We start from the raw sequence: 23,333 nt of genomic DNA, 5'->3' as shown, positions 1-23,333 counted from the left end.
GCTGCAAACAGAAATAAATATTGCAACATTACAGTTTTATGGAAAAAATATTTCTTGGCTGGTACTGAGTCCAGCTATTGAAGATGTGTGTGTGTGTGTGTGTGTTCTCCCTAACATGCATTTCAAAGTTTTACTGAAAGGCATTACTTTTATGACACCAACTGAACATGAATGTTAACGCACAGTAAACAAAAGTAAAGACTGAAAAGGATCTGCTTTTTTTTTTATTTGACAGAAAAAGTTGTGATCTTTTCAAATCACCAATCAAATATTACATTGTTAATGTTGTCGGTTAAGAAGCTCAAAATAAATGAAATAGGAAAAAAAAGAGGCCCCAAAACAAAGAGTGTGACATGGCCGATAATGCCCATGAAGAAAGACTAATAAGGTCACACACAAAAAAGCTGAACCTCTCAATGTTAAAAAAAATGCTTATTGCTTGGTAGAGTGACTTAGTTCACCAGAAATGTCTATCATAGCCACATCAAAGAAACGTAACACACACACACAGCAACGTTAATATGCTAAAGTGAATTTTAAACAAAAGTTTGTTTGTTTGTTTGTTTATTTGTTGCTTAACGTCCAGCCGACTACGTAGAGCCATATCAGGATGAGGAAGGGGGGGATGAAGGGGGCCACTTGTCAAGCGATTCCTGTTTACAAATGCACTAACCCATTACTTGTGTCCCAGCAGGCTTTAGTAAAACTAAATTAATACCTACTGGAAGATTACCAGTTTCCAGTATGTTAAAATAGGCTTAACCTATCTACTGCTGGACTTACATCAGAACACTAACAGATTAAACTATACATGAATCGCGAGACAAGCGGCAAGAGAAGAGATTTTTGGAAAAAATACAGGTGAATGAGCAAGAAGGCAGAAAAAAGAAAAGAATTCATGAAGAAAAAGAGAGCATGACAGGAAAGAGGAACCAAAAATCTACCTAACAGCAAACTAGAAAGCTCCTGCGGTTCCAAAAACAGGAGGGGCCTTTAATTTCATAACCGCAGTGCCCCACTGCGGGATTTAAACAAAAGCATGAAAACACTTTATAATTAGAACACATAATTACAGCGCTTATAAAGAAAACCAGTGAAACAGATGAATTTCAAAATGAACTCTGTCAGGTTTGTAGAGGTTGTGAAAGAGTGAATACCCTGAAATATGTGGGACAGGAGCAACTGTCAATCAATTTGTCAGAGAAAATGCAAGGGCGCTGTGGCGGGGTGGTAAGACGTCGGCCTCGTAATCGGAAGGTCGAGGGTTCGAATCCCGGCCGCGGCCGCCTGGTGGGTTAAGAGTGGAGATTTTTCCGATCTCCCAGGTCAACTTGTGTGCAGACCTGCTAGTGACTTATCCCCCTTCGTGTGTACACGCAACCACAAGACCAAGTGCGCACGGAAAAGATCCTGTAATCCATGTCAGAGTTCGGTGGGTTATGGAAACACGAAAATACCCAGCATGCTTCCTCCGAAAGCGGCGTGTGGCTGCCTAAATGGCGGGGTAAAAACGGTCATACACGTAAAATTCCACTCGTGTAAAAACACGAGTGTACATGGGAGTTTCAGCCCACGAACGCAGAAGAAGAAGAAGAAGTCAGAGAAAATGCAAGGGTATTCACTTGTTCACAACCTATACAAACCTGACAGTTATTTCCAAACATCATCTATTGCTCCCAATACCGGCATGAGATCATGAAATTGTTAAATGGAAGTGAAATCAAATACTGGTGGGTTTTTTTCCGTAAGAACTTTATATCCTCAATAGATGCTTTTGTTATGTTTTAATATTACACTTTTCGAAAATCAAGAAAATACAATGTTTGGAGTATGGGTATGTGCTTCATCTCAAAACCCAGCACAAAAAATGCTGATTTTGAGTGACCCAAGGTTTGTTAAACGGCAGGTATATTAGTATATTTCATAGTCTCCAAAAAAGCAGCAAAATACCTCTTGCAATGGATTATTTTATGTTTTGATAAAAAATAAAAATTAGATTAAAAAAGCCATGTCTGAAATCCAGCATACACATAATTTATTCATTGAACAGCAGCTTTATGTGTGCATTTCATTGCTCAGTCACACTACGTTTAAAATAAGAGCACATTTAAAAATAAAAAAATGTGGGTGGGGGAATCATTGAATCAAAATCAGCTTCTGCAACTTTAACATATAAAATCAGCGTAATTAATGTGACTGATCCGAATTTACATCGGACCTTGTTTTCCCCGAACAGAGGAATGAAATGAAATGGTTTAGCGCTGGCGTAAATACATGCATACATCTTTCACGAACTGATTAATTTGAGTAAATGTGCATTGCCCCACCCTCACCGGGTTCATAAATGTAAAAGTAGTGAAAACAATTCTTTCTTTATTTGGTGTTTAACGTCGTTTTCAACCACGAAGGTTATATCGCGACGGGGGAAGGGGGGAGATGGGAAAGAGCCACTTGTTAATTGTTTCTTGTTCACAAAAGCACTAATCAAAAATTTGCTCCAGGGGCTTGCAACGTAGTACAATATATTACCTTACTGATGAAAACAATTGTTTAACAGAGTTCTCAGTACAAAGTCATGATATGAATGTATCTGGAATCATTAAATGACAGCGCATCTAAAATGAGTTATCCTCACACAAACCTTGTGTACCTCACAGATCACATCACCAGGTTTTTACGTCAATATACCTTCCAGGTAATTTTCTTAGAAATGTGTAGTTTATACGAATAAATGCAAACAACAGCCAAATACAGCATGACATCATGGTGAGAACAGGAAAAGCCCAAACAGTTAAATTGTGACAACAACCCACCTGTCTCTCGGTAAACAATATCATTATTCCTGAAACAATACCAGTGATGAAGCACAAAGCAGCTTTTTGAATGTAGTAATATATCTGTACATGTAAAGTGTAGATATTACCATGTCATTATTCACTCAAATGACTAATTTTGGAACTGTTTTGACAAGAACTGTTCTATGTCCGTACGGCCTAACGCTCATGCTCATTACAGACTCTCCTGATTGCTCAGGTGAGTCGATAAATTACCATACAAGAACAATATTCCGGCAAACTGAGTATAAAGATATCGACGAGCTCCTCCAAGTCAAAACCCTGACTTCAAGAATTCACAGTACTCTGTGCACAAAAGTCCAAAATTCAGAATCAAAGACCTACAAAAGTCCAAAATTCAGAATCAATTACCCACTATTTTTGTTTTTACATTTAGTCAAGTTTTGACTAAACGTATTTTTTGTTGTTTTGATAAATGTCTTTGATGACATCGTATCCGGCTTTTTGTGAAAGTTGAGACAGCACTGTCACGCTCTCATTTTTCAACCAAATTGGTTGAAATTTTGGTCAAGTAATCTTCGACAAAGCTTGGACTTTGGTATTGTATTTCAGCTTGGAGGCTTAAAAATTAACTCATGAGTTTGCTCATTAAAGTAGTCATTAAAATCGATTTTTCACAAACAGATTTTAAATTGATTGCATTGTATTCCTCATCTTCTCCTGAATTAAAAAATATATAGATATGTCATGTTTACTCTACAAATGTGCTCAGAATGACAGAAAATAGGTTCAGTAAGTACTTCTATGGACGCGTGCTTCGCAAGCGTGACCCCTTTCGGCCTTCGGTATGGTTAGCCGAGACAATCTGAATGTAGTCTCGGCGATGATTGGTGTGTTGTGTTGATCTTGACAAAATGTTTTTATATCGCTTCACGCGACTTGTTTGATTCTGTGCACAAAAGGTTAAAGCCGCAGTTTTGAAAGAATGTCTGCTATGTGCTACAGCCACTCTTCTTCCAAGTCTGTTATCATTAGTTATCAACACCCAGCTTCCCTATGCCCACAGGCTAATTTACAGGCCGTCTCCAATTTCACACGAAGACACAAATGAACGAAACAGTGACTTCCCCTTTTTTCTCGGTCCAGTAATCAGAGATACCACCATACTACTGCTTATCTAAACAGTTCCAGACACTTGTTGGATAGAGGGTGTGAGTGTCAGTTGCGCGTCTGGAGGTCATTAATCAAATCTTCGTACTCGCAGAAAAATTCCTCCCGAACTTCGCCTTTAAGTTATCAAATAGATGAAAACACAAAGACAAAAACCTCCTCTGACTCAGCTCCCTAGATGAGCAGAACACCCATCAACATCAAAAATCAATCTCAAACAGCAGAAATCACACAATCTAACCAATGATTGTGGAGCTTTTGGATTGTCCGGAAGACTTGCCAAAGACTTGTTCCAGGTTTGCATTCAAGAACATTCCATTCGGGTCCAGCTTTTTCCTTAGTTGGCAGAACTCCCCCCATTTTGGATACAAAGCCTTGAAGTCCTCTCCTCCATACTTGTGATCCTGATGACAGGTTTTTTTTTAAATTAAAATGTGCAAACAAAATCTTCCCACAGATTAAACAGAACTCCCCCTCATTTAAACTGAGTGCTAAATTCTGTCAATGCCATATTGTCCTGATAAATTTGTAAAAGAAACAGATAAAAACAGCCATGGTATTCTCGCAATCAACTCAACTCTTCCAAATTTTGATACAAAGTTATCTCCCAGATTCCAGCTTAAAATCAAGTGTATGTGTTTTCTGAACAGCAAGCTTTGGTTTCTCAAAAGTCTAGTATTCCAGTTAATAGTCTTCCCTTTGGTCTCCGCACATTCAGTACACTATACAATATGATAATCTTACCTTTGCCCAGTGAGGTCTTCCGCCTACAGTTGCCACAATGCGCTCGAATACATCCCAGTATTTCTCATTTGACACATACCTGTCGTAAGGCCTGAGGAGAAAAAAAGATAAATAATATAATTATGAACAAAAATAAAAAGCACTCTTAGATAGACTAACACATATGAAAACTGACTACAACCTACATAACTGCTGGTGTAAGATGCCTCTATCCCCAATGTTTTCTCTCTCTCTCTCTCTCTCTCTCTCTCTCTCTCTCTCTCTCTCTCTCTCTCTCTCTCTCTCTCTCTCTCTCTCTCTCTCTCTCTCTCTCTCTCTCTCTTTCTCTCTCTCTCTCACACAAACAAGAACACACACACGCACTTTCTCAAACAGTCTCCCAAAACACCATTTCCCAAAGGCAAATTATTAATCCTCCCCTGCCCCCAAACACACACACACTCTGCCACCAACACCCCCCTCCTATAACCAAAGCTTCACACACACACACACACACACACACACACACACACAAACACTAACACACACACACAAACCAACACACACACCTGTACATGATGATGTTGATGTAGCAGGAGTCTCTGCCGTAAGCAGGACTCAGGTAGATATCATCCTCCTTCACGAAGCGAACCTCCACGGGAAAGTGAGCAGGGAACCCGTTGGTTTGGATCCAACTGTTTATTTCCGTCAGCACAACGCCAACTTTCTCCCTGAAGAACACACATAGATATGGTCATGGCTCAGAAAAAGTGTAGAATTTGTGGGACAATTTTGTCAAACAAATATAACTCTTGGAATAGTCTGCAATTTTTAGTCCAGCTGATAAAAGCTATTTATCTGTTTATAGTTGCTCTTCTTTCAGTTGGTGATGTCACTTCCACGGGGTAAATTCGGGACTATATGCTGAACTCACTAGCGTGTTTTCATTATCTGGACAATCATAACCAAGTGAGCCTGCTGGGAGTTAACAACAAGATCAAATAACAAAGGGAAGTAATCGCTCTGATTATACAAAACAGCTATGAAGAAATTAGATTTGTTCGTTCAGATTTCCCTGAAGTTTATCTCAATCAATTACCCGCAAACCACTGCACACTTGTAAAAACACTTAAAGATTATATGTCTATCAACTACTACACAACAACATTATAATTGCAAGCTAATATTGTTAGTCCATTGTCATTTGTCTGAATAAGCAACTTTTTTAACAACAAACAAAAATTTAGCATTTTTCAAAAAAGCATTTTCAGCCAGACAGCCAGCTAGCCAAAATTGTAATCAGCTCACCTTGGAATAGCCCATTCCATCACATATTGCCTGAAGAGACAGTCAAAGTTGAAGATTCTGTGGCTGGCATCAATTTTCTCACTGCAGTGAGCGTAGACCACATGGTAGTACACACGGTTGATGACAGGCACCAGGGCTGACACGAATGTGCTGGTAATATAAATAGAGATTGTGTCAACATGTGTAATGTGTATAACTTGAACAGTGAATTTACAAAAAATTCCGTCAACATAAATTGTGAGTTCAATTTCTGTTGTACAGAACTAGTCCAAAAGCTAGGCCAAACAAAAATAAATGTTGGTTTAGAGTAACCCGACTGACCATATTTTTCCCACCGACTCGAACACTTTTGTTTCATTTCTAAAAATAAAAACCTTATAAAAAAAAACCTCTGGCACCTTTTGCGAACCATACCGAGACTAAAAATAAAAAAACAAAAAAATAAAAAGCCGACCTACCGACCCTATTTTTGTGTGGTCATGTAAACCAACATATATTTTTGTTTGGCCTGACAGAATGTCTTCCAAGTACAGTGGAACCCCTAAAGGGATGACATATATTACATACTCACTGTATTGGCCTCTCAGCTACTGTTCTACAGTGGTACCAGTAATGAGGATACCTTAATTAATTGGGACCAGCCAAAAGGATCCCTACACTGCATGCACGCTTCCAATGCTGGGATATTTGGGCAACGTTTATATCGACCAAGGGATGATAAATTCAGATTTGACATCCTCTGGTGGCAAGAGTGGCCAATTAGGTTCATGTTTAGTTAACAGAGTAGAACCTCCATTTCAAGAACCCCCAATTTAACACCCCCCCCCCCCCCCTCCTTTTTTAGACCTTGATTTTTCATTCATAACTTTGGTAAATGTACCCCCATTTTAAGACTTCCTTCTTTTTAAAGACCTTTTGTTTGTTTGTTTGTTTGCTTAACGCCCAGTCCACCACGAAGGGCCATATCAGGGCGGTGCTGCTTGGACATTTTAACGTGCGCCACACACAAGACAGAAGTCGCAGCACAGGCTTCATGTCTCACCCAGTCACATTATTCTGACACCGGACCAACCAGTCCTAGCACTAACCCCATAATGCCAGACGCCAGGCGGAGCAGCCACTAGATTGCCAATTTTAAAGTCTTAGATATGACCCGGCCGGGGTTCGAACCCACGACCTCCCGCTCACGGGGCGGACGCCTTACCACTAGGCCACCGTGTTGCGGTTTTTAAGACCTGATTTTCTCAGATTTTATTAGGTCTTAAAAGGAGGGTTCCACTGTACGCTACCAAAGACTAAGGGACCACAGAGGGTGTCCTTCATTGGAAGGTGTCCTCTCATCACAGTGGCTTCATATTACAGGTAGCACTGTACTTGCAAACAATGCCAGATTTTGTTGTTTTACCTGACCCAGTACAGCAGCTGCAGCACATGGAAACCAATGAAGCTGTCCCATAGCCAACTGCTCTTGGCATTGGGCTCCTGTATCATATAATGAACAAACATCATATCGTCACGCTCATAAGAAAAATACCTAGCTCAGTGTTAGGCATTTCTGCAGTTAGACTACCGGGGAAGCTACTGGAAGGGTACCTATCATTTTTTAGAGAGTACAAACTCTCAGACCATCGGAAATCATTGTCACGAATGCTTAAGCAAAACTGCGGTTCTCGTTTCTGAGGACGATATACGGTTGGGAATGAGAGAGAGTCTGTACTGTGGAACCCCTGATTTACGACTCCCCTGATTTACGACCCCCCTGATTTACGACCCCCCTGATTTACGACTCCCCTGATTTACGACCCCCCTGATTTACGACTCCCCTGATTTACGACCCCCTGATCTACGACTCCCCTGATTTACGACTCCCCTGATTTACGACCCCCTGATTTACGACTCCCCTGATTTAAGACTTAAGACCCCCCTGATTTACGACTCCCCTGATTTACGACTCCCCTGATTTTAGACTTAAGACCCCCCTGATTTACGACTCCCCTGACTTAAGACCCCCCCCCTGATTTACGACCCCCCTGATTTACGACTCCCCTCATTTACGACCCCCCTGATTTACGACCCCCCTGACTTACGACTCTCCTGATTTACAACCCCCCTGATTTAAAAAAACCCCGTATTTAAGATGACCCCCCTGATTTAAGACGACCCCCCTGATTTAAGATGACCCCCCTGATTTAAGACGACCCCCCCTGATTTAAGATGACCCCCCCCTGATTTAAGACTTCCCTGATTTAAGATGACCCCCCCTGATTTAAGACTCCCCTGATTTAAGACGACCCCCCTGATTTAAGACTCCCCTGATTTAAGACCCCCTGATTTAAGACGCCCTCTTTTTTTTTTTACAATTTTCAGATTTTTAATGACCAAAGTCATTAATTAATTTTTAAGCCACCAAGCTGAAATGCAATACCGAAGTCCGGCCTTCGTCGAAGATTGCTTTACAAAAATTTCAATCAATTTGATTGAAAAATGAGGGTGTGACAGTGCCGCCTCAACTTTTACAAAAAGCCGGATATGACGTCATCAAAAGTATTTATCGAAAAAATGAAAAAACGTCCGGGGATATCATTCCCAGGAACTCTCATGTCAAATTTCATAAAGATCGGTCCAGTAGTTTGGTCTGAATCGCTCTACACACACACACACGCACAGACAGACAGACACACACACATACACCACGACCCTCGTCTCGATTCCCCCTCTATGTTAAAACATTTAGTCAAAACTTGATTAAATGTAAAAAGTCACTACTTGTTTCACTGAAAGTATGCAGTTCTTGTATTTGCCATTACCTGTTTGGTTCTGCTGGCGTGGTACACAAAAGGCTCTCGGTAAGGTATTAGGGCAATACCAATTTTATTTTTAAATCTGCAAATTACAAAGAATCTCCTGATTGCTTATCCGAGTAAAAAAACCACTAGAAAACACTACTTGTTTCACTGAAAACCATGGGTGGGACTGAAAAATGTCATGAATCCTCAATCTCAACCGAACCAACAACAAAAAAGTTTTTAAAAAAAGAGAGAAAAAAAAAGAGGCCACAATTGAATCCGGATTTCCGGCATATACCGGAGGAATCACAACCCATGGAAAAGTATGCAGTGCTTGATTGTATCTGCCATTACCTGTTTGGTTCTGCTGGCGTGGTAGCAGATGACGTTGTCTGTGTAGGGGAACCAGAAGAATCGGAAATGATCGCTGGCTGTTACATACACATCTAGATTCTCAATCACCTGAAAATACATTCAACATTTGTATTATTAAATTATTCTCTGGGAGGTCTAAGGGTACATGTGTTTGTGTGATAAAAACTGTGTAGTAACTGTATATCAACACGCTGGAATGCAGGCGTTAGATCGACGTTACAGGAAGCGACTGAAGCTAACAGTCGGAACGGATATATTCGTACCTGGTCAGATAGAGCCATATGAGTGGGTACGGATATATCCGTACCTGGGAGACAATGAGTTAAGAATTATCCACAATAATTCAAAGAAGTCTGATGGTGGCAGTAGAGTCATAAAGCCATCAAGTATACTGAAGAGATCTCCAGAATTTATCCAGATTTTAAACAACACATGAGTTAATTACATAATTGTTTTTTAAATGCCAGCAAAAAAGAATGTTGTATAAATCAGCTTTTATGAGGATCTCTCTCTCTCTCTCTCTCTCTCTCTCTCTCTCTCTCTCTCTCTCTCTCTCTCTCTCTCTCTCTCTCTCTCTCTCTCTCTCTCTCTCTCTCTCTCTCTCTCTCTCTCTCTCTCTCATATGCTCACACATGCACACACATACAGACAAAGTTAAGTTATTACAGACAAAGTTCAGTTATGCAGAGGGCATAAACTTGAGTACAACTGACAGCAAAAGGAACGAATAATTTGTGATTAAGTAAGTAAACAAACAAAACCAACTGATCTCAAAGAACAACACAAATTGAAACACAAGTAGACGGGCGCGGTGGCGTGGTGGTAAGACGTCGGCCTCCTAATCGGGAGGTCGTAAGTTCGAATCCCGGTCGCTGCCGCCTGGTGGGTTAAGAGTGGAGATTTTTCCGATCTCGCAGGTCAACTTATGTGCAGACCTGCTAGTGACTTAACCCCCTTCGTGTGTACACGCAAGCACAAGACCAAGTGCGCACGGAAAAGATACTGTAATCCATGTCGGAGTTCGGTGGGTTATGGAAACACGAAAATACCCAGCATGCCTACTCAACGAAAGCGGAGTGAAGCTGACTATGCTCTCAGAGTATAGTTTGGGGAACCCAAATGGGCAAACAAGCTCACACGTCACCAGAAAATTCTGAAACGCTGAAGAAGAAAAAAAAGAAACACAAGTCACAGTCTAACTCACATCTTTGAGAGTACCAGGATTCTGTTTCTGCAGCAGGTTAAAGGCGGGTTCACACTGCAGGGTGACATTCAGAATAATCCCCAGGGCACCCAGGCTCAACACAGCCGCTGGCATCAGCTCAGAGTTATCCTCCTTGGAAATGTGGATTACCTCCCCTGATGCAGTCATCAACTCCAGTTCAACAATCTGCAAGGCACTTTTTTTTTTAAAGTTAGGAAAACGTTTGCTCTCAGATGTGCCTGCATGCTTGCCTGTTTGTCACAAGAGACTGCAGCGGCACATCTAACTACCAATGTTGACCACTAAAAACCTGAGATGAAGCACTGATATCTTACTTCTGTTCATGACCCTTTTTCAGAAATCTATAGTGAGAAACTGTTTACAAATGTGGCCCTTTACATGAGAAAACTCTGTCCAATAACTTGTGTCAGGATTTTCCTGCAGTTTCATGCAACATATGCTTGTGGAGTCGTCAACCAGATTTATTTTTATAATTGTTTCTAAATTGGCTCAAATTATTAAAACAAAAATTTAAATTATAAAAGATCACATTCTTCTTACAAAGAGGTGGTTTTTTTTTTAATATCGCCATTCAAAATGACCTTTTTTGTTTGTTTGCTTAACGCCCAGCCGACCACGAAGGGCCATATCAGGGCGGTGCTGCTTTGACATTTAACGTGCGCCACACACAACACAGAAGTCGCAGCACAGGCTTCATGTCTCACCCAGTCACATTATTCTGACACCGGACCAACCAGTCCTAGCACTAACCCCATAATGCCAGACTTATTTCCGTACCACTGTTGCTATAGTTATCGTTGTTGTTGTTCTTGTTTTCATTTGTTTAAATATCATGCATTTACAATATTGTCCGCCACATTACTCGTTTGTTTCTAAGAGCACATTTATAAGTTTATCTTGTTGTGCTCCCTTAATTACAACTTTCAATTACGGCTTTGTATTTATGCAACTGAATAAACTGTTTAAACCATAATGCCAGACGCCAGGCGGAGCAGCCACTAGATTGCCAATTTTAAAGTCTTAGGTATGACCCGGCCGGGGTTCGAACCCACGACCTCCCGATCACGGGGTGGACGCCTTACCACTAGGCCAACCGTGCCGGTCAATATGAAAAAAATATTTTGTTTAAAAAAAAAAAGGAAGTTGCCCCATGCTACAATATATTTTCAGAAAATAATGACTACGAGTATTGAGAACAAAGTTTGTCACAGTGACTTCGTCATACCAACAGTACAGAAAGTTACTTGGAAGGTCGTGGCTAGCCTGTGCATGTGTTGGCACCTTTTGTTTTTAAGTAACTTACATAGGATGAAATGATGCCATAGTTTGCCCCAGTGCCATGAGTACCTGTAGATATGACGCCTGCCACTGTCAGGTCAGACACAGTCCCAAGTCTGAAATATCAAATGACATGCAATTGTGATGAAAGTTTCTAAACACCTGATAATTAATATTCAATCTCTCTTCTTCTCTCCCATGTTATTTCTCACACATATACATACAACCTCATCCCCATCCCCGTCCAAAACATCGACACCCTGCCCAACCAGCTGTGCGTTGCTCTTTTCAATGCCCGGTCAGTTGGACCAGCAAAGAAACGCACAGAAATCACGAACTTCATCCGTGACAACGACGTGGACGTCTTGCTGCTGACGGAGACCTGGCTGAAGGAGGCAGGCGACGAGGCGAAGGCCGCTGACCTGACACCACCCGGCTACAAGCTAGTCTCCGTCCCACGCAACCACCCTACCATCAAGCGCGGCGGCGGCCTCGCCTTCATCATCAAGAACTCCCTTGCTGACCACTGCTCCACCACAGTCAACTTCCTGTTCCCTCATCTGTCTTTCGAATTAGCTGAAATGACTCTGATTGTTAACAACCAACGAATCACATTTTTCCTGTTGTATCGGCCCCCTCCCAACAAAAAGAACAAACTCTCGGATTCCTTGTTCTTTGCTGAACTTCCTGCCTTTCTGGAACATTGTGCTGATGTCGATTGTTTTCTTCTGACCGGTGATTTTAACATTCATTATGAAGATGCAAGTGACACTCTAACCCAACAACTCTGTGATCTAGCTTCCATGTTTAGTCTTGTTCAGACTGTCGATTTCCCGACACACAACTCTGGTCATACTATTGATTTGATATTTCATATGGTTTCTGATAACCTTGTTCATTCGACTCATGCTTGTAATGATCTGAAGTCCGACCACACGTCTATTCTGTGCCACCTAGCGGCCAAGAAGCCACCTACAATGGTAAAAATAGAATCAATGCGATCCATTAACAGCATCAATATGAACGAGTTCGCTGTTGATGTTGCCGATGGTTTGACCCCCACTATGTCACTTCCGAACCTGAATCAACATCTTGGTAAGGTTCTGGACAAACATGCCCCTGTGCGTCAGCGTGAGGTGCGCCAGCGTAAGCCTACGCCGTGGTACAGCTCGTTCGCTGATCAGCTCAAGGAGCTGAAGCGTGAGCGTCGAAGGGCAGAACGTCGCTGGCGCTCCTCACCACTGACAATCAACATGCAGATGTATGATGCCGTGAAACAGAAGGTCACCGACCTTGTGCATAATGCTAAAACGTCATTTTATTCTGCTATGGTTTCTTCCAGTGCCACATGCAAACAGCTCTTCAACAATATGACCACACTGTTAGGCACGCGTAAAAAAGCCTCCTTGCCTACCGTCTTTGACGTTCAACAACTTCCGGCCCTTTTTAGTGACAACTTCAAGAACAAAATCCTTTCGATACGTGACAGCTTTTCGCATGTTGCAAACACACAAAGCGCATTTCCTACCGATCCGTTTCAAGGCACTCCCTTTTTAGCTTTCACCACTGTGTCTGAAGACGATGTCAAGAAGTTAATTCTAAAAACCGCCCCCAAGACGTGCGAACTTGACCCGATTCCAACCAAACTACTTATTCAAAACATCGACATCCTCCTCCCTACCATCACTAACATAGTGAATGAATCACTCTCTTCTGGCGTTGTCCCCACGGAATTCAAAACCGCTTTAGTAAAGCCACTGCTGAAGAAAGCTTCTCTCAATTCCAACGAGTTGAAAAACTATAGACCCGTCTCAAACCTTCCTTTTCTATCGAAAATTCTCGAAAAACTTGTTCTCTGACAGCTTGCCTCACATCTCTCATCCCACAACCTTCTTAGTGCCCACCAGTCAGCCTATCGACCACGGCACAGCACGGAAACGGCTCTTCTTCGTATTTTGAATGACCTTCTGACCGCTCTAGACCAGGACAAAACATCCGTCCTCTTGCTTTTAGATCTGTCTGCGGCTTTTGATACGATAGACCATGACATTCTCTTTTATCGTCTAGAGCACTACTTTGGCATTAGTGAGATGGCTCTCTCTTGGATTCAAAATTATCTCTCAGACAGGAAACAGTTTGTTCTGATCGATGGCCAACAATCTGCTGAAACCTCTCTTGTGTTTGGTGTTCCTCAAGGTTCTGTGTTAGGCCCGGTGCTGTTCATTATGTACACAACACCGCTGACAACTCTCATAGAGAATCATAGTGTGCTACACGAAATCTTCGCAGATGATACGCATGCAGATCAATCATTCCACATCACATGACAAGTACCCAGATTTGGTTCTGTCGCTACAGGAGTGTGTGAGAGATGTCGGGGCATGGATGGAAGAGAACAAACTCAAACTAAATGACGACAAAACTGAAGCCATGCGTTTTTCATACTCCACCCCTACCCATGCTAAGTCTATTTCAGAACTCCCACAGGCCATCTCTTTGAACAATATTGACATCAAGTTCTCGGATACATCCCGTGATCTCGGAGTCTTTTTTGACAAAGATCTTAGCATTTAACAGCATGTAGTCCAAACATGTAAAGCAGCGCGAATGGAGATCCGGCGTATAGGTTCCATTCGACAGTACCTTACCGAAGATGCAACCAAAAGACTAGTCTGTTCCGGCATACTCTCTAGATTAGACTACTGTAATTCACTGCTCGCTGAATGTCCCAAATCTGTCACCAAGCCCCTGCAACTAGTCCAGAACGCTGCCCCTAGACTCGTGTTTCGAACACCTATGAAACAAAGCGTCACGCCTCTACTCAAACAGCTACATTGGCTTCCAGTGGAACAAAGAATTAAATACAAGATCTGCTGCATTTTCTATCAAATTGCCGCGGGCACGGCTCCACAGTACCTGTCCGATCTCGTGCAGAAAAACAATCCTGAAAGGGTTGTCCGTTCTGCCTCCCAAAATAAATTTGTCAAAGCTCCTAAGTATCAGAGGGACGATCATGGTGGCCGCTGTCTTTCAGTCGCAGCTGATCATATCTGGAACAAACTCCCTTTGTCTCTACGTCTCAGTCCATCTCTGCCTTCTTTCAAAGCAAATCTCAAGACTCACCTCTTCAGAGAAGCATTCTATGATGATGTAGTTGTCGCGACCCTGTGAATGTGCACTTTCGGATGAACAATGTTTACTGTGTGTGTGTGTGTGTGTGTGTGTGTGTGTGTGTGTGCGTGTGTGTGGACATGTGTGGGTGTGTGTGTGTGTGTGTGTGTGTGTGCATCATAATTGTTGTGTATACTGAGAGTTCGTTCCTGTAAGAGCCTGAGTTCTGGATTTTTGTAACATTTATGTTTTGTTTTTGGTTTTTGTTGTAAAGTGTTTATGATTGTGTTCTATTCTGTCAATGGCGTCATTCTGGTAATGATGTTGTTATTGCTTTTGTAAAGCGCTTTGTGTGTTCGAAAGCGCTATAGAAATCACCATTATTATTATTATTATTATACAACAGATGAATATCTTATGTTGCGTTCTTTCTTTCTTTATTTGGTGTTTAACGTCGTTTTCAACCACGAAGGGTTATATCGCGACGGGGAAAGGGGGAAGATGGGATAGAGCCACTTGTCAATTGTTTCTTGTTCACAAAAGCACTAATCAAACATTTGCTCTAGGGGCTTGCAACGTAGTACAATATATTACCTTACTCGGAGAATGCAAGTTTCCAGTACAAAGGACTTAACATTTCTTACATACTGCTTGACTAAAATCTTTACAAACATTGACTATATTCTATACAAGAAACACTTAACAAGGGTATAAGGAGAAACAGAATCCGTTAGTCGCCTCTTACGACATGCTGGGGAGCATCGGGTAAATTCTTTCTCGTCCCAACCAATATGGGACTCCCCCTAACCCGCGGGGGACTGTTGCGTTCTTCTTCTCTCGTATTCTTATTTACAAATACAATGGAACCTGCCCTGGCGACCACCTCTCGATAACCACCACCTGCCCACAACAAGCACCCAAACAGATCCATTATGAGTTTCTTCATATATAAATCACCTGTCCATAGCCACCACCTGACTATAACAGCCACTTTTGGTTTGTCCTTCAGGTGGTTGTCATAGACAGCTAGCTTTGACTGTACTGGCAATCTTCTTCCTCTTCTGCGATCATGGGCTGAAACTCATATGTACACTAGTTTTTTTGCACAAATGGGTTTTTACATGTATGACCGTTAATACCAGACATGCGCCGCTTTCGGGGAATATTTGATAAATAATTATGCATCTCTGATCTTCTTCTTATCTCTTTTTCTCTCATCCACACAATCTACCCACTCACCCATGCCAAAGGAGCATACTTACACACTGAAGGCTAAACCATGCTTTGGAAGAACTTTCTGGTTCAAATCCTTCACCAGACATCCTCCTTGAACCGTCACCTGCTGTTTTTCTTTGTTTACCTGCACAGCGGTAATAATATATGTGACCCTCCACCACGAAATGAGTCGCAGTCACCTCGCGCGGTTCTGCGCTAGGCTTAATATAAGTCCGGGGAGTGTCTGGTAACAGTGTGAGGGTCACCTTAGTCACAGGCTTATAACTCAAACAGTTTTTGCTCTTTTCTAAAACGGGTTTCACCACTGAATAGAGCATAAAAAACTCTTTATGAAAATGTATAAATATGAAAATCATGCAAAGGTGACATGCAACTCATTCCGTGGTGGAGGGTCACATATGAGCCACACATAGGTTGAACTACATGAAACTGACAAATATTTATGTACAATATTGAAATAGACAGGAAGCTGTAAATTAATACAACAGTGACAGATTTTCTACCAGAAAATCATGATTTAAGATTCTCCTGAAACCCCTCATTCACATTAACTGCCAGGCCTGAAAGTGGCGAGTATTTTACTCGCATGGCGAGTAGAAACATGTAACTGGTGGGTGGAAATGTTCATCTACTCGCCAAATGCGAGTAAAGTTGCTGAAACAAATTGTTGGTTTGGCTAGTAAAGTTTGCTCGCTGGCTAGTAATTTTCAGAATCACTAGCTAAAGGCGAGTACACCATTTGTTGGACTTTCAGATCAGGGCTGACTGCCACCATCTTCACAACACATTATGCACAGTGTTGTTCCCAGCTTCAAAGGACAAAAGGGTCAGACCAGTACATCAGATAACAAATATTATGTGCCAATGTCAGAAGACCGAATCCTGGGAACAACACTGTTTGCATGCTTTAAAAAGTTTATTATATATATATGAGGACTTGAATCACCAGTCATATGTACAGTATATCCATTTACTTTAGACTGAAAGTTTGCAGAATTGTCAAGACTAAAAAAAAAAAGTCACTTCTTTACCTGTGCCATTGAAACTCATCACTCACAAACACACACGTGCGCGCACACACACACACACACACACACACACACACACACACGCAGGCAGGCACGCACACAAGCACACACACTCACAGACAGACACACACTCACAGTCACACACACACAGTCACAGTCACACACAGACAGACAGACACACACACACACACACACATGTAAAAGACGAACAAATATACCCACATTTAACACTTTGCTGTAGCGTCTGAGGGAGATCATGTAGTCTGTGGTACAGGCGAGATCCGACGGAGAATGTCCTTTGCCCACGACTTTCACCTTTTTCCCCTTCTCTTGCGCAAAGGTTAAAATCTGCAGTCAAAAATGCATACAGCATTGGTATACTGTTCAAAAAAAGAAACGCATAGCTTGTAATATTTGGTTAATTTAGTTATATGGCTACAAGGATATCCACCAAACTGCAGAAAATGTTTATCTGGTCGTCGACCTTTCGTCCATTGCCACAAGTGAGCTCTGCACGTGACGCATGCGTTATCAGTGGCTACAATGTCAAAATTGCTCATTTGGCATGACCACTCGTCATGCTTCAGTGTAATCTCGTGAAACTCGGGGAATATTGAGCTCTCACCATGTCTTCCAAAACCCATAAAAGCGGATTGTTCGCCACAAAGAAATCAGACGACAATTCAGCGACGAAAGATGGCCCGATTGAGCAGAGAAGACCGCCAAATTGCATTGGGTCGTTTACAAGCAGGCCAAAGTCAAAGTGCAATCGCCAGGCACTTCCACGTGTCCCAGAGCACCATCAGTAGACTGTGGGTCAGGTTTCAAGCCACTGGCTCCGTTGCTGACTTGCCACGAGCGGGAAGACCAAGGGCGACAACTGCTGCTCACGACCGCTTCATACGGCTCCGCCACCTCCGGAATCGTTTCCTGTCGGCCTCATCTTCTGTCCAGGCTCTCCCCGGGCCACACCGATTATCGGACCAGACCGTGCGGAACCGCCTACATGAAGCTGGTTTGAGAGCTCGCAGACCTCACAGAGGAGCTGTCCTCACCCGCCGCCATCGCCAGAACCGAGTGCAGTGGGGCAACCAGCACCTTCGCTGGACCGTCCGGAATTACTGGAGACACGTGTGGTTCAGCGACGAGTCCTACTTCCTGCTCCAGCGACATGATGATCGGAGGAGGGTCTACCGGAGAGTAAACGAACGTTACGCGCCCAACTGTGTGGATGAGGCACCAGTTCATGGTGGTGGAGGCGTCATGGTGTGGGGGGCGATCAATACCGCTGGAAGGAGCATCCTGGTGCACGTCCAAGGGCGCATAACTGCCACGCGATACGTGGAGGATATTCTGCGCCCACACGCCCTTCCTCTTCTGGCTGACCAGGATGCCATATTCCAGCAGGACAACACTCGCCCGCACACACCACGACTCACCGCCCAGTTCCTCACCGACCACCATGTCCAGGTGCTTCCCTGGCCATCCATGTCGCCAGACATGAACCCGATAGAACACCTCTGGGATGAATTGGACAGACGTGTGCGCAGGCGAGAAGAAGCGCCGGCAAATCACCGCGATCTATTGCAGGCACTTCAGGAGGAGTGGGACACCATCCCACAGCAAGATATCCGGCATCTGATCCAGTCCATGCCCAGAAGGTGCCGGGCAGTTGTTGCTGCTCAAGGCAGTCACACCCCGTACTGACTTGACAGCCTCGGCACGCAATCGTATTGATTGACTGATTGATTTGAAGATGCAAATGAACTGTGTGTGCATTCAACTGTGTCCATACCAAATTTCAAACAAATAATCTAAATATTGGATTTTCTGTTAATTTTTTTGAAAAATAAAACAAATTTGGCAAGTAGCAACTATGCGTTTCTTTTTTTGAACAGTATATAATACTAAAGATATCCTGTTCATGCATATTTTCTTTTCTGCATGTTTCTTACTTGATTTCTTCTTCTTCTTCTTCTGCGTTCGTGGGCTGAAACTCCCACGTACACTCGTGGTTTTATTTTGCACGAGTGGAATTTTACGTGTATGACCGTTTTTTACCCCGCCATTTAGGCAGCCATACGCCGTTTTCGGAGGAAGCATGCTGGGTATTTTCGTGTTTCTATAACCCACTGAACTCTGACATGGATTACAGGATCTTTTTCGTGCGCACTTGGTCTTGTGCTTGCGTGTACACACGGGGGTGTTCGGACACCGAGGAGAGTCTGCACACAAAGTTGACTCTGAGAAATAAATCTCTCGCCGAACGTGGGGACGAACTCACGCTGACAGCGGCCAACTGGATACAAATCCAGCGCGCTACCGACTGAGCTACATCCCCGCCCTCTTACTTGCTTTAAACCACACACAAAATTTGACGAAAAAGTTGTGCTCAGATGACTGTCTAAATCTCTGATCACTCTAAATCTGTGTCCAACATGCCTCCTACCATAAAGGGTGTTACATTAAAAACCTGGCACAGAAAGATTTTAAACTTTAGGACTAAACCATCAACACACAGACTATAGACACATACATGCTTGCACATGTGCAAATAGTGAAATGCATACTGCAGATCTGATTTGAAATCTTAATCAGTCAATGTCGTTGCTTCCCCTCCCCCCTCAACCTTGCTGTACACTTTCAATCAATTATTAAAGTGAAAATGCAAATATAAAGGAACAAACCAACAGTGAATCAAACGTTATCCCATATCAAGTCAAAGTCAAGTCAAACAGTTTATTTACCAAATGCAAAGCACAGGATTTTGTTATGGTGTATGCATAAAACTTCACACTCCTTCCACACGCATATATCACAACAACTATGTACAGACAAAGTGTTCAATCTCACTGGGCCCACTACGTGTGCACACCAACCAGACAGTTCAAAACGGACTGGTTGTTCCTTTAGCACCAATCTGACAGGAGCAATCACAGGTTGCATGGATAAAGATAAATGAATTCCCTAAAAATCATATCTAAAAATATAGTCATCAATATAATAAATCCGAGTACATGCTAACACAGTTATTCAAGGGACACAACCCTTACATCTATTAAGATATTTCATTTAAGGATACTCGATCCATTTCAAAACTTTAACTGACACATATCACAGATCTAACAGATCTAAGAACGATCCACCATTGAGGCCGCAAGGACTGCCTCAGGAAAGAAACTGTTTCTGAAACGAGAAGTCCTGCTCTTCAGAGCGCGGAAGCGCTTGCCTGACGGGAGGAGCTCGAACAGATGGCCGGCTGGGTGAGATGAGTCTGCCACTATACCCCTAACTCTCTTTGCTAAACGTGAGCTGTACAGTGAGGCGACTGACGGAAGTTCGCAACCCACAATACGAGACGCTTGTCTGACAATGCGCTCCAGCTCTTCCTTGTTCCTAGCACTGGCACCGCTAAACCACACGGTGACTGAAAAACACAGAATGCTTTCTACAGTGGCCCTATAGAACTGCTTTTGGATGGCTTGGTTCAGTCTAAATTTCTTCAGCTGTCTAAGGAAGTGAAGCCTCTGCTGACACTTCTTGATGATGGGCTCTGTGTTTTTGTCCCATGTGAGGTCGCTCGAGATGATTGTGCCTAAAAATCTAAAGGAGTCGACCTGCTCAACACTTACACCGTTGATCTCTAAAGGGGTGAGTGCGAGTTTGTTCTTTCTAAAATCTACAATCATTTCTTTGGTTTTAGAGACATTGAGCTCTAAGTTGTTGTCAGAGCACCAGCCAACCAACTGTTCCACCTCCTCTCTATACACACTTTCATCATCGTTGGAAATCAGCCCCTCAACTGTCGTGTCATCTGAAAACTTCAGAACCAGCACAGATGGATCTGATGATACACAGTCGTTCGTGAAAAGTGTGAATAAAAGTGGAGAAAGCACACACCCCTGGGGTGCCCCTGTGTTCAGCGTGGCTGAGCAAGAGTATGAACCGTTCACCTTGACTACCTGTGGACGGTCTAAGAGAAAGTCTAGAACCCAATGACAGATGGACGGATGTACGTTCAGGGCTGACAGCTTGTCAAACAGCATGTGGGGGATAATTGTATTAAAAGCACTACTAAAATCGAGAAATAAGATTCTAGCGTATGAACGTGGCTTCTCCAGATGACGCAGGATGTGGAACAGACCTAGCGCTACAGCGTCCTCAACCGATCTGTTTGCCCGATAAGCGAACTGGAGAGGGTCACGTGAGGCACCAGTGCATGCCTTTAAGTAGGACAGAACGATCCGCTCAAAAACCTTCATGGCCACTGATGTGAGTGCGACTGGGCGGTAGTCATTAAGCTGGGCGACACGGGGTTTCTTGGGGACAGGGACTATCACCGACGACTTAAAACAGCGGGGGACAGAATGCTTCTCTAAGGACTCATTAAAAATGTCTGTGAACACGGGTGCTAACTGATCAGAGCAACACTTAAGAGCAGCAGTCGAAACACCATCCGGGCCCGAGGCTTTCCTGACGTTTTGTTGTTTAAACAGCTTCTTCACCTCTTTCTATTTTGTCTTGAAACAATTTATTTGACTAAGAAAGATATAAGAAACAAAATATGTGTACAGTTGCCTGCATTCTGTCTGCATTTAATCCTCCCACTGCTCTACATTTGGAGCAGTGAAAACAATCATGCCAGAATTAAAATTGACCCATTGACTGTAACTGCAACAGACTCCACTGTACCTTTTGTATTTCCTCTGTTGTTTCTGGTTCAAAGTACAGCTCAGGCTTACAGGAATAAGTTGTGGCCCAATTCGTGAAATAGTAACCAGATTTCCCCATTGACTGAAAAAGACAGAAAGCAAACCAATCAGTTGTCAGACGCTGACAGCCTTTCTGGACAAGTTAAAAAAAAAAGTGGAAGAAAGCAAAGCAATTATTTTGCAAAGTTTGGTACAGCAACAGCTAGCTATTTTGAATGTGGGGCCCATACTGCTTGAACATTACCCATTTCATTTCATTTCATTTCATTTCATTACTTTATTGTCCCATCGCTGGGAAATTCGGGTCGCTTCCTCCCAGTGGAAAGCTAGCAGCAACGGAGTCGCGCTACCCAGGTGTCTGCGTGTTTAGGTGTATTCAGCCACCTGCACTTATGGCAGAATGACCAAGGTCTTTTACGTGCCATTGTGATGACACGGGGGTGGGACATGGCTTCCGTCTCTGGGTCTGCACATAAAGTTGACCCGTGTCCGTCCCGGCCCGAATTCGAACCTGCGACCTTCCGATCACAAGTCCAGTGCTCTACCAACTGAGCTACCGGGCCCCCCGTAACAGACACAAAGCTGACAAAAAAAGTATGGCAACGCAATTGAATTTGGTGTTAATTTCAGCAAACTGCAGTTAATATATATATATATATACAGCACGTCATGACAATTGTTCCCAAATGAAGCTTTTGTGTGCACTTATGGAATTATAATTTGTTTCAGGGAGTCCGTAACAATACATTTGCTGTTCTGCATCTTTAAATTAACCTACGCGTGTCCCAATAATATAATGTAGGCCAACTTAGTCGGACCTTCATGCGCTCCCTTTCCCGTGTTAAAACAAGGAGTTTGCGAAAAGGAAAAGATAAAATTCTTACCCTTGCGTCCTTCGCCATTACTGCTTGATTTTCGTCTCCTTGGCGGTGGTTATTTTAACAGCTACCTGCCTCCAACTGCAATGAAACGTAACATGCTAGCAGACGACACGTTCGTGAAAACACAGGTACGACTTTCAGTCAGTACACAAGTCACGCTCACGTCAGATGATTTGCCGATTTTTCGTGTCCCAAAAAGATATCAACCAGTTCAGTGAACGTGCCCTATTTATATGCATTCGATACAGGACACGTAGCCGAGTGAAAAGCTCGCTTCAGTTTATGCAACCCAAAGTGTGTGTCAGCTTGCCGCCATGTTTTATTTTGATTATTCATTTCATTTGAGAAAATTACTGTTTGGGATTAATGCACAGTCGTGACGTAGCCAAGCACCATTGTTGGCCGTATGTTGTGTTTTTGTTGTTGTAAAATGTAAGATCTGAAAATTAAGTAAAATTGGTGCGTTTTGGTCGAGTGGGATGGGTCGTTGAACTGTGTTGTTACAGCCAACCGAAGTTATCAAAAGTGTTTTGCTTTTTGTAATTCGGTTGGTTTGGTGCGTTATACAATGCATCTGCTTTTTCAAGACTAAGCATTGATCACTTTAAAACACAAGGATCATCATAGGCCATCATGACTTGTATCATTTTACATCGCATTCTAAGAAAGAGCAGAATTCTCACTATGCGCGCGGTACATTTCTAG

At 42.8% G+C, this 23,333-nt stretch overlaps 1 protein-coding gene across 1 annotated transcript; it reads right to left on the bottom strand.

Annotated features, from left to right (window-relative positions):
- Nucleotides 1-209: 209 nt before the first annotated feature.
- On the bottom strand, nt 210-22,939 carry LOC138971473 (L-gulonolactone oxidase-like). Its single transcript, XM_070344210.1, has 12 exons — nt 22,632-22,939; nt 21,728-21,829; nt 17,258-17,383; nt 16,034-16,131; nt 11,686-11,776; nt 10,362-10,547; nt 9,137-9,244; nt 7,402-7,478; nt 5,997-6,146; nt 5,258-5,419; nt 4,710-4,800; nt 210-4,369 (listed from the first exon to the last, which is right to left on the bottom strand). The coding sequence occupies exons 1-12, from the start codon at nt 22,647-22,649 to the stop codon at nt 4,202-4,204; spliced, it is 1,377 nt and encodes a 458-aa protein (XP_070200311.1). The 5' UTR covers nt 22,650-22,939; the 3' UTR covers nt 210-4,201.
- Between the last annotated feature and the right edge of the window lie 394 nt (nt 22,940-23,333).

Source organism: Littorina saxatilis, linkage group LG7 (assembly GCF_037325665.1).
Source record: "Littorina saxatilis isolate snail1 linkage group LG7, US_GU_Lsax_2.0, whole genome shotgun sequence".
Taxonomy (NCBI): domain Eukaryota; kingdom Metazoa; phylum Mollusca; class Gastropoda; order Littorinimorpha; family Littorinidae; genus Littorina; species Littorina saxatilis.
The sequence above is the reverse complement of the archived record's forward strand: the minus strand, read 5'-3'. Positions and strand labels throughout refer to the sequence as shown.